The sequence below is a fragment of the Colias eurytheme genome, chromosome 15 (genome assembly GCF_061535395.1).
Source record: "Colias eurytheme isolate Ceu_HAF_F1 chromosome 15, ilColEury1 Martin Lab GWU primary, whole genome shotgun sequence".
NCBI lineage: Eukaryota > Metazoa > Arthropoda > Insecta > Lepidoptera > Pieridae > Colias > Colias eurytheme.
In genome coordinates, this window is record NC_142994.1 from 9,538,269 (window position 1) to 9,551,392 (window position 13,124).

The window sequence follows — 13,124 nt, forward strand, 5'->3', positions numbered from 1 at the left end:
CGTTGTTACTCATATTATCAATTTTTCACTAGACTCGTGCACTTTTCCGTCTCTGTGGCAGCGGGCAATTGTGAGACCACTTCAGAAAAACAATAACCCTACTGATTTCAAAGATCTTCGACCTGTTAGTATACTGCCATGTCTCTCAAAGATCTTAGAAAAAGTTGTGTATAGCCAGATGATTAAATATTTGGAGGCAAATAATATTTTGCCGGTATTTCAGTCCGGTTTCCGTAAGCATCGAGGCACAGGAACTGCCTTAATTGATGTACTGGATAATGTACTTTCCGATCAAGACACAGGAATGGTTACTATTTTGGTTCTATTGGATTACTCCCGCGCTTTCGACACAATTAATATACCTTTACTATTAGCAAAGCTGTCCTACTATGGTTTCAATGAGAAAGCTGTGGAATGGTTCAGGAGCTACTTGAGTGATCGCAGCCAACTGGTCGCGGTGGCTCAAGATGATGGAACTACGTCTTATTCTAACGTGAGGTCAGTTGGGAGGGGGGTTCCGCAAGGGTCGATTCTAGGACCGTTACTATTTATTCTATATGCCGGAGATATAGGGGACTGTATAAAAAACTGCAGATACCATATGTATGCGGATGACATACAGCTCTACATATCATTTCCACCCAACGAAATACCGACAGCTTTGAAAAATCTAGGGGCCGATTTGGATAGGATAGTGAAATGGTCTGAAAATAATACACTGATTCTCAATCCAGACAAGACCAAATATCTTATTATGGGAACAGCAAAACAAATTGAGAAGCTTGAAAAACAGCAAAATATAGAAGTGTCAATTAAGGGCACGGTCCTGCAACGTGTTAATGAAGCCCGCAATCTAGGAATTATATTTGACGAAGGTTTGAGGTTTGAAAAACATGTGAACAAAATAATTTCAAATTGTTTTTATCGTCTTAAGGTCTTATATCGTCTGAAGCGTTATATAAATTCTGAAGTAAAGGTTAGATTATGTGAAACATTAATTCTCTCAAAATTTGATTATGGAGATACTGTATACGGCCCTCGTTTACTTAAAAGAACTAAAAATGCTATTCAGCGGGTTCAAAATGCATGTGCTCGATTTTGCTGGAACATACCTTCTAGGCATCATATATCACCTTATCTTAATGAAGCCAAAATATTAAATATGGAAAATCGAAGGCACATGCATTTTGCCACCTTACTATTTGGAATAGTAAAGTCTACTAAACCTGAGTATCTCCATAATAAAATAACTTGGGGGCGTAATATAAATAGCAGGTATAATACTAGGGCAACTCCGTATATAATGTATTTTCAAAAATTTCATACAAACGCATTCAGAGGCAGTTTTAAGTACAATGCAACTAAATGTTGGAATAACCTGCCTCCTCCTTATCGTAACATTCAGTCTGTGACTAATTTTAAAAATAAATATAAAAATTATCTAATCATAAGGCAGGTAGGCCAGCTTTAGTTGCATCGTAACTAAATGTTTCACATTGTTTGCTCCCCTTACAACCTAGTCAATATATATGTAGTAAAGTTTCTATAATTCTATAATAACATACAAATTATAATGTAATTATGTATATTGTATATTTATGTAATATGTTTTTCTTTTTTAATATATTAATTATTTATGTATAGGTACCTATTGCTTTCTCTTAACTATATAAATATATTATTTAAAAATTTACACTGTTCCTTTGACTGTCGAGGAGGGCCCACTGAAAACCGGTGCTGCGATGCCTCTGCATCACAGAATATCACCGAGTGGTTCCCTTTTTTAATGTTTGATGCTGCACAGACCCTAGATGTTTTAATGTTAAAATCAGTATTGAATATAATTTTCTGTTTTCTTCGCACTCCAAACTTTATTGTATTTTACTATATTCTCTGTTTTTTTCCTGTGTGGCAAGACATTAAAATAAATGTATTTTCTTTCTTTCTTTCTTTCTTCTTTCTCGTGTAGTCGTTTATCTCGTCAAATATGACCCTATTTTCAAAAAAACGTAAACATTACGACATAGTTGAATCCGATGAAGATGAAAGTGAAGAAGAAGCGGATATGGATATTTTATGTGTTATTTTGTCGTTAAAAGAGTCCAGTTACGGTAGCTTGTTACCTACCTAGTAAATGGTGTGAACCATACGTGAAAAATACGGAGAATTTTAATGAATTTAATGCGGCGATGGAGGGGCACGCAGCGTGCTCCAAACCTAGCATAGCTCGACACAGCGCAGCATGGCAGAGCTCCATAAAAACATAGCGCAGTTCGGCACAGCGCGGCCCAGCACGGCGGGTAGCGCGCCTCGCTCGAGACTGCTGCGTTTTTAAACAGAGCGTAGCCTCACACAGCGCAGCACAGCATGGGTTGTTTGTATCCTCATTAAAATATTAGACGAGCGAGTTGACCAAACACAGCACAGCGCAGTACAGCGCAGCATAGCTCGATGTTGATTTGTCACCCTTAGACCACGCCTATCTCTGCCCTTCAAGTTGTTTATTTCACGAAAGTTGTTTATTATGATTTTAATCAAAAGTAATAATTTTCAGCGGGCCGCGCTTGTATAAGTGAAAATCAAGATATTTTCAAATGATTCAGTCTTCACTTGTTAATCTACGCATTACTTTTTGAGACATACTTCTACATTAAAATTAAATTAGGTATTATCTAAATATATATAAATCTCGTGTCACAATGTTTGTCCTCAATGGACTCCTAAACCACTTAACCGATTATAATAAAATTCGCACACCATGTGCAATTCAATCCAACTTGAGAGATAGGATAGTTTAAACATGTAGGTACCACGGGCGAAGCCGGGGTGAACCGCTAGTTTATTATAAATAGTGACAACCGTAAAATAATATTTAACTATGATTCGATGTTCGCTTGTTAACCTACGCATTCCTTTTTAAGCTATACTTTTACATTAAAATTTAAACAGTTATTATTTCTTATGAACAGTCAAAACAGGAAAAATATAAAACCTCCTATAGTAATAGCAAAATACATAAACATTTCAGTGATTGCAAAAGTATAAATGTCAGAGTTCCTCTTCTTATCGTACCGTATTAGTTTAACCCCGCAATCCTATCTCTGTGAAATATGTGTTATCCCTTCACCGACCGAAACTGTGTCAATAACGAACCTTTCCGTACACATTCAATAAATATCTGAAATCCTTTATGAAGAAACCAAAACATCAGCGTTTCGGCCAGGTCCATACACATTACATCTGGATTTACGATAACTGTGTCTAACACAGTTTTTAGGGTTCCGTACTGAAACGGTAAAACGGGATCCTATTACTGAGACTTCGTTGTCTGTCTGTCTGTCTCCAGGCTGTATCTCATAAACCGTGACAGCTAGAAATCTGAAGTATTAACAAATGATGTATTTCCGTTGCCGCTATAACAACAAATACTAAAAAATAAAAAAGTAAAATATTAAGGGGTTACCGTATTATATACTCCATAGTACGGAACCCTTCGTGCGCGAGTCCGACTCGCACTTGGCTGGTTTTCTTATGTAATGGTCACTTTTATTATTACGTTCTCGCATTTATTTCATTGCCGTTCATATAAATCATATTAAAAGCTCAGTAAATATAAACTTCGTATAGTGAGGGAAAGATAATAGATGGTTATGTTACTTTATTCTTCAAGAATGAATTTAATTTTCCATTTCTAACTGGGCGTTTTATAGGGTAAGGTTTATGCTAATAGTTTCTAAGTATTTATTAGAATAGATATCAAAGCATGTAAATGAGGCTTGGTAAGTTGTTTCAATACAAATATATTTCACTTATTCAGTTTCTTAATTGAACAAATACGAAATAATTATCTATTTGCAATTTATCACGCAATTGTTTCTTGACTAGTTAGAATCGATAGTGTATGTTATTTTCTTTAAATTAGGGAAAATCTTATTAGATTGTATTACTGTCATGTCATTTGCATTTTATTTATTTATTTAAAAAAGGCTTACCATCTAGATAATTATATTTGTTACAATAATTCAAGTTAGTTTAAAATAAACATTGCACTTGCGTAAACAAACAACTTGCGTATCTACATTACAGGTAGGCACCGCTGTAACACTAAATCAACAATTTATCGAAAGCTATTTTCAGTAAAACAATAACCAATCCTTGATGTTTAGCTAAACAAGCTACATGGCATTCCTATTATGCCAACCATAGTATATACCATAGGTATATAAATTCCTCTGCAGTATTTGCACATAATTATATAATATTCATATGATATAACTTATTTGCCTTGCCAATTTATATATTTGCGGACACATGCAAGTCTAGTGCAGTTATTTATAGAATTTCCCTTTATGCTATGTTTATTTGATTTACATTTGCTACACTTATAAATACACTATGTATGTATAGTTCGAATACAAGCTGTGTTTTGATATAATTGTAGTTTTAGTGAATCGTTCATTTCGTCTTACATTTCAAAAGAAATTCGTGTAAATCCTTGTAAACATGTAACTATCCCTTCAGTATTCTTTAAAAACTAATCATAACCTTTATATAAAGTTCAACTAAATAAAAAAATGTATAGTTTACTTTCTATTCCCTATAACATTGTTTTATTCTACGCCAGGCTAAAAGCCTCGGGAAGAAACGTAGCCGGGGTTAAGCAAATATTTTGTTAGGGATTGTTGATATAAATGGAGTCGACCTTCGCATGAGTGACGCACTCGCAAGTTTTATTTTACGAAAAGTCTATCTTTAGGTAGGTATATATTGTGCTTTCACATTTATTTAAAACTAGCTGTTACCCGCAGCTTCGCCTGCGTGGAAAAGATAAATTTTCATGGTACAAACTTTCATCCCCTACTTGGGGGATGAATTTTCTAAAATCCTTTCTTAGGGGACGCCTACGTTATGACATCTACCTGCATGCCAAATTTCAGCCCGATACGTCCAGTGGTTTGGGCTGTGCGTTGATAGATCACTATATCAGTCACCTTTGAATTTTACATATTTTATTTAAAACTATGCTCTGACAGGTTTCATTACAGTATAGTTACATGGTTATGTAAGAAATGGGAATACAGATAAAATATCTTCATAGAAGATACTTTTGACAATTTCAGCGCAATATTTTTTTTTTGCGAATAGCTACCAGCACCACCCATGAACATTTACAGAGACCTTAAAAACTAAAATCTAATTAGTACGCTTTTAAACAATGTTGACAGCCAGTACTTTTCTTAAAATATTATGTTAAACCTCCTTGGTCAAGGCCACAATACCTATTCAGGTCCCAAATTTAAATCTCATTACCGTCCCTTACGAGTCTCTCGAAGACTTTACCCGCGTTTATTTAAGAACCAATCATGGCTTTTTGAATGGACGAGATAAAAAAGTAATTTTATGACCGAATTGTCAATCATGTGACATCCTTTGTTGAACTTCTATTATAACGTCGTAATAGAAATAAAACCACACAGAGAAATACTAAAATATCGTGTGATAAATCCTACTAATATTATAAATGCGAAAGTTTGTGAGGATGGATGGATGGATGGATGTTTGTTTTACTTTCACACAAACACTACTGAACCGAATACAATGATATTTGGTAGGTATGTAAGTAAGTAGTCCTACAATTATTTCAAAGACAAACGCGGGTGAAGCCACGGGTGGAAATCTATTAAGTAAATAATTTATTTGTTTGTGAAGTAAAACAGATAATCATTTATTGAGGATATATTAAACATATTATATTGTTCCAGAGCCTTCAAATATAATTTATTTAACCAAGTACAATTAATTACACAAATAAATCTACGATTTAGATTATCGGTAATCAATTATTCACATATCATATACGCTAAACCATAGTCAATTTAACTGAACTGCCTCATATTTAGGGCGCGTTTTGGATGAATGACGTCACAACCTTAGTTCCGTACAAAGGCCTACAATTTCAAGTGTCATGACGTTTCTCGTTAGCCGAGTTGAAGAGTTGGTCATTAACCTGCTTTCGTCACTGCGAAATAAAATCATTTATTAGCAAATAGAATTTGGATCCGGCAATTAATTATTAATGACGGAAAATTGGGTTGCGAAAATGTGTTGTGATGTTTTTATTGCTAATGATAATTGAGGAGGATATTATTATTGAATTTTCATCCTATTCTGGATTCAATTTGTCAAAAGTTTGGACTTTAAATCTGCGCTCATTCGTAAATTAATAAATTTATTACTTATTAGTCTATTCTCGCTTTTCGAGATTTGTTTTTATTATTATTGAACACTAGATTTCCGCCCGCGGCTTCGCCCGCGTTTTCAAAGGAAAACCCGCATAGTTCCCGTTCCCGTGGGATTTCCGGGATAAAACCTATCCTATGTGTTAATCCAAGTTACCCTCTATATGTGTGCTAAATTTCATTGTAATCGGTTCAGTAGTTTTTACGTGAAAGAGTAACAAACATCCATACATCCATACATCCATACATCCAAACAAACTTTCGCCTTTATAATAGTATTAAGATTAAGATTAAGATAACCAAGTGTTTTAAATATATATCTACTGTATAGTAGGTAAGGTTATATAACCGTAGGATTTTAATGAAATACTTAAATTTAATTAATTGCTTCTTATTTACTCTATACATCAACACATAAAGATATCAGATCAACCAAAAAGTTAAATATAATTTACTAGTTTACATAAGCATTAGATATTTATAAACTTTTAGTTAAATAAGTATAGAAATTAAAGTCTTTTCAAAGGATTAAGGATATTCACTTTTGTTTAATATATATCTCGATATTTAGATATTAAAGACTTTTTGTGTTCGAAAAGCCGGGAAAATAATATAATGAATAAATCGCGTTTAAAATCCGTTAAAAAGTCTTTAATTTCTAAATGTATAATACTCGCGTAAAATGAAAAAGCAAACACTAGAAAAAACTATACCTCGATATTACGAAATATGCAGAGAGCTGCGAGCGTGGTTCTGAGTAAGGAAGTGTTATAACCTGAATTTGAATCTAAACTTTACCTACATGGGTGGATTATAATATATGGTAAGTAACAAATTCTTAATTAATTATTTCGCAAAATAATTAATTTATACATTCAATTTAACATCGCGAATTCTCGTACCTACTTACATAATTAACCCTTAAAATTTCCTGTTATTATTGGTTTCCCGAATATTCTGAATGAGGAAACTCTTATAATAAACATGTCCGATGATCCATATTCTAGTACAATATTCTGTCATGTACGTATTTAGATAATATTGTCATGACATAATTCGGACATGAGAGTACTGTATTTCGTCTGATAAATGACGTTTTGACAAGCTCCAAATAGAGGCTCTATCACATAAGAGCTTTGTGTTGTTCTGTGTAAATCGCTTACTTGGTAATATCATAGATAATATTATAATACTATCGTCTATCACTACATAGGATAAAACAAAGTCGCTTTCTCTGTTCCTATGTATGCTTAAATCTTTAAAACTACGCAAAGGATTTTGATGCGGTTTTTTATAGATAGAGTGAATCAAGAGGAAGGTTTTAGTATATAATTTATTAGGTTTTAGACAAAGCAGGTGGAAAGTATTTATATTACATTTATTATTGAGCACGATGCGACTATAAAATATATTAATTATATAAGTCTTACTGAGAGAGAAGCTTAGAGAGATAATCGTATCCTTAAATAAGAGAGTTGCGTCTTGGATAACTTTTAATGCTTTTATTTATTGACTTTAAAAGACACATTATCGAGATAAAATATGTTTTAAGTGGATTAAAGATAATGTTACTACTCTTAGCATTCATTTAATATATAAGTAAAATGAACTATTACCTACTACTTCTATTAATAAGAAAGGAATGTGTCCTCTTCCATTTTATTTATATGTTATATCGGTTACGGATTTCCATCTTTAATTCCGTCTAAGCTTAATAAATACTAATGGATTATCAATATTTAGAATTGCACAATATTATTAGTGGGGGTGGATGAAGCAAACAAAATGCCCAATGCTACTTCCTAATAACATAGCTTCATATATTAATGAAAAAAATCATTAAAATCGGTCCAGAACTTTCGGAGCATATTCATCATAAACAAAAAAAAATTATGGTACAAGTGTAGATCATTTAATATTTATTTTCTAAAAGTATATCTTTTACAGTGTCATCAGCACAACGGGAGCTAGGGAAGGGGAACGCCACCGCGCCGCCGGCCGTGGACAACGCGATACGGCCGGGGGGCTCCATAGATGCTCCACGGCCGACGCCCCGCACCGGCCCGTACTTCGACTTGGCGGCCTCTAAGAATGTCACCGCGTTACTTGGCAAGACTGCGTACTTGAACTGCCGTGTTAAGAACCTGGGAAACAAAACGGTGAGCAATAAAAAGTATTATCAAATAGTGTGACAGTAGTTTGGTTGGTGGCTCGATGCCCCAAACTAGCTATACTTTGACTTGGCGGCTTATTTACTAAGAATGACACCGCGTTACTTGGCAAGACTGCATACTTAAACTGCCGAATTCTGAACCTGGGAAATAAGACGTTGAGTGATTAGTGGTATTAAGTAGATGCTGTTATAAAGGTTGTCTTGGTGGCTCGGTTTGTACCAGACCATGCTTTGACTTGGCGGCTTCTAAGAATGTCATCGCGTTACTTGGCAAGACTGCTTACCTGAACTGCCGAGTTAAGAACCTGGGAAATTAGACAGTCAGAGAGTAGTGGCCAAAATTGTCTGTTGTATAATGTTTTTAATAATTGTTAGCAAACGCATTTAAAATTAAAACTAGAAACTACTTAAAATAATATATAACAAATCTGTTGTATTGAAGAATCTATCGTAGGAATCCATACAGTAAGAGTATTCGCTTTTGGTATGTAGTAGAAATTCGGTGAGCATGGAAAACCCTACAAGGTTTTTACTGTATCTACTCTATGAAAATAAAAAAACAACTTGAATTTATCATCAAAAGAACAACTTCGTTCGAAATTCGAGGTAAAGCTTCCAATATTTTACAACAAATGGAAAACGAATAACGAGAAATACGTAACACTATCATAGTCATTTCATTAATGAAATAAAGTTGATTGAAGGGCACAGCAAAACAAGGCCATGCACGTTCTCACTAACGAGGTCCCTTATTTCATAACCAACGTCCAATTCAGATGGCGTACCACAAAATCCACGTTTCAAATGAAATGTAACAATGGCACAATGCAACTTTAAGCCGGCATTGTTGAAGCAAGTTTATAAATAAAAAGCTCATTAGGCCGCGATGCCACATCTTTCATAAATAGCAAGCGTTGAGTCAAGTTCATGTACTTTAATATCATCCACTATAACAACTCTTACGGTATAATGACTGTATTATTCCATCTTCCAATTCAGCATAATGTTATTCAAAAATGTTTCTGTACACCTCATTAGCTATAGAACACAAAAGGAACATTTTTGGCCTAGTTTTTTCCGAGTTCTCGTCAAAGACAGAAGACAACTTTCGGCCTGAATGATGATATAATTTATTCATAATTTCTTCGTGATAAACGGTTGTGCTAATTATAAAAGTTATTATTTGAAAGAGATGAAAATCCGTTTATAATGTTTTGTTTGTTTTTAAGTTTTTCAATTTTCAACTCGGCTCGTAGCTTTCTTTCAAATATATTTGAAAGCTTTGAAGCGTTATATTTGTTAATTAATGTTAAACTCTTAAACTCCTTTTTAGTTACTATCGTTATTTTTAATTAACAATACTTTTACGCTAATAACATTATATTTTTACATTGCTTTATTGTCATTTATAATACATACAATAAAACATCCATTTATATTCATTTATCATTCACAAATCGTTGCACAATATTGTATGCAGATTATATTTTAAGCTGGTAGCTTAAGCTCTAAACATGCATTGAAATTCACATCACTAAATGTATAATGAATAATTGTATGTCACACTGCGAGTGCTTGTAATTTGCATACAGTACTATTTCTATAGTTTTGTTATTATTAAACTCAAAACTTTTATTAAATTTCTTCACTTCTTCAGCAATTTGTACAGGGAAGAGCCAGAAAAAAATTCCCTGACAGAGAGAGACAATATCTCATTCGATGGTTTTTAACACAACAATACACAAAAATATCCTTACAAAATTGGTTAAAAAAACAAAGCGCATTAAAATCTCGTAATGTGCACCGCACAGGCAATAATCCCACAACCCACTTGAACTAACGAGAAAAATGTAACAAATCAACAGAAACGCCCCAGCGCATCCGTGAGATAGAACTAACGATCAGACAAATGAAAGTCGAGCTTGAAATTAGATATGCTAATGAGTAGCGCCTAGGAAATGGAGCATTAAACTGTATTTGTGGGTGTCACGTCCATTGCGCATTGGACGCCACATTAACTGTTATGACAAGTATTCCTAATGAGATCGTCAGCTCAGATTTTTATTTCACCGCGCTATTTATGACGACAATGTGGAAAATATAACGCCTTTTCTTCACTGTTAATGGTATTGGCCTAGTTTTGGTACCTTTTACTGGATGACCCCGAGAGTAATTGCTTTACGCGATGACACAGTTAGTGCCTTGGGTTATAGCTTACCGAATGAGCATATGAAATGGAGATCTGAATTCTGACTAAATATTTCAATTACTTTAGTGGTCAGTGGTCAGCATGCCAATGTTTAAGGTCAGTGTAGTATCTCACTTATTAAAGCTAAGCCAATGCTAACCACAAATACTTGAGTACTAAAATATGAAGATGAAAATAAAACACGGTTAGCTATAATATTATTCATGTAAGGTAAAAATATTCCGTGTTATGTTACCTTTCTTTTCAGTTTTATCAACACAAAGCGTCCTAATAAAAGATTCGTCCATGTCACATTTCGGCAAACTAACTTCAACTACATTTGTGCCCGTACAAATTTATAACACACCATAACGTAGAATGAAGATTGAAACCTTCGTCACACAATCAATTCCAGTGACACAAAAATAGACCCAGTCGGTAATGAATCGAGCTCCTTCAGCCACAATGATTTCCTGTGAGAATTGGCTCGCCCCAAATGCATTTGAACGGATCCTTTTCATTTACTTGACCTACATATATATGCGCAAACGGTTATTCGGCACTAGCTATGCTCCGCGGTTTTACCCGCAATGCTCTGTTCCTGTTGGTCTCAGCGAGATGATATATAGCATATAGCCTTCCTCGATAAATGGGCTATCTAACACCGAAAGAATTTTTCAATTTGGACCCGTAGTTCCCGAGATTAGCGCGTTCAAACAAACAAACTCTTCAGCTTTTTAATATTAGTATAGATTTGATCAAAACTATGAAAACGGATCGGCTAAATTCAGCACTGTGTTATTAGATTTACAGCCCATATAATATAACCTCTGTCAGAATAGTGCCAGTAAAAGAAGAAAATATGATCGGGTATCTGCTTTATAGGAGATACGATTGTTAGTACAGATTTTATGAGTTTCAGTTTCTTTTATGTTGTTTAATATTTATTACGTTCGTGTTTGTTTATGTGTGTGCTAATGTAATGGCTTTGGATATTCGTTCACGTAGTTGGCACCTTTATTTACGTGCAGGTTTAAAATTATTACCTTAGATAAGATAATAAATAGGAATATGTTTATTATAAATAGGTTTTAGGAATTAATACTTTAATTATTTATTTATTTTATTTATTTATTTATTCTTTATTGTACATAATATACCAAACATAAATAAGCTATTCTATAATTACAATTAAGATACAATGAAAACACACGGCACATACGTACTAAAAGGCGGCCTTATTGCTTAAAAGCAATCTCTTCCAGGCAACCCTGATTGGTAAGGAATGTATGCTAGAACGCGACTTGGCGCAAATTCAATTATTTGCTGCTTAATGTCCCTTTTGTAATAATAATAGTTTTAATTTGATGCTTTTTAATATTGTATTTGCCACGGTAGTGTTGGTTGTTATAATGATCAGGTCAGTCGTTTTTAATTTATAATTATTATACTAGATAAGAGAAGAAATGGTAATATAGGATATAGAATAGGTTGTTTAGGATATACCTCTACTGTAATTGATTACGGCTTTACTTCCCTTTCGTAATTATTATTAATACATTTCGTTACGTTTTTCCTCAGTTGTTCATCCACTCGCGTGGTTTAAGATGAAAGGGTTCTGAATACCGTGAAATCAGATACACTAACTGTCTAGATGAATCCAACCAGAAGAGAAGATAAAAAGAAATATAAGAGAATTCTCATTTTTAAAGTTTTACAAAGAGTCTATTTAAAAAAAGCTTAAGTACCTATGTAAAAGAAAAGCGCTAAGTGACTGCGAATTTATAAAATAGTGATTTTTGTTTTAATATTTTTCTTTTAACGGACTATAATTCACGTAGTAACTATTTATTTATTTATTTATTTCTGATTAGCTGTAAGGAATCTTCTTACAATAATTACATAATAATTGAACAATACGCCAATGAAAAGGAATTCCATTAATAGAATTATTATAATAAACATGTGACAAAGAAAATTGAGTAAGAAAGTAGGAGGAAAAGATATACGTTAAAATAATAAACAAAATACTATAGTGATGAGTGTAGGTGTAGGAATGGTGACTACACTACACACTCACTCACAAAAGACTTTTTTTGAGTGAGTGTGTGAATGAGAGTATGTATGTATATAATTTAAGTAACTAAAAATTAAGTACTGAAACCCATATTATATATTATGATAGTTATTATGAATTATTGGAAAAAGTGATTTCTTTTTTAAAACTATTATCTTATCTGTGCTTAAATTTAAGCAATGTTATAATAATTAACTAAACTAAATTACTGAAAATTTCACTGAATAAATTTGAAGAACTATCCAAGTATATCAAAATTATTCAATATAAAAATAGCCTCTGAATATTATAGCGAGTTCAACATTTGACCTCCAAAGTCTAATATCATTGTATACAGTCTTCGAAGTACTTATCGGAGGAATCTTTACATTTCACGTCTCACGGATTAACTGAGTGGTTTGGTTTCAAAGTAACCAAGTAAACTCAAATTATATTATCTTCTAGATG

The 13,124-nt window shown here is 33.4% G+C and overlaps 1 protein-coding gene across 2 annotated transcripts in view; it reads left to right on the top strand.

Annotated features, from left to right (window-relative positions):
* LOC149902530 (neurotrimin-like) overlaps positions 1-13,124 on the top strand; it is a 99,706-nt gene that overhangs the window by 73,098 nt on the left and 13,484 nt on the right. For both annotated transcript variants that reach the window (XM_090109937.1, XM_090109938.1), the window contains exon 3: positions 8,187-8,398. In XM_090109937.1, coding sequence (XP_089966063.1) covers positions 8,187-8,398 — 212 coding nt within the window. The remainder of the gene's footprint in view (positions 1-8,186; positions 8,399-13,124) is intronic.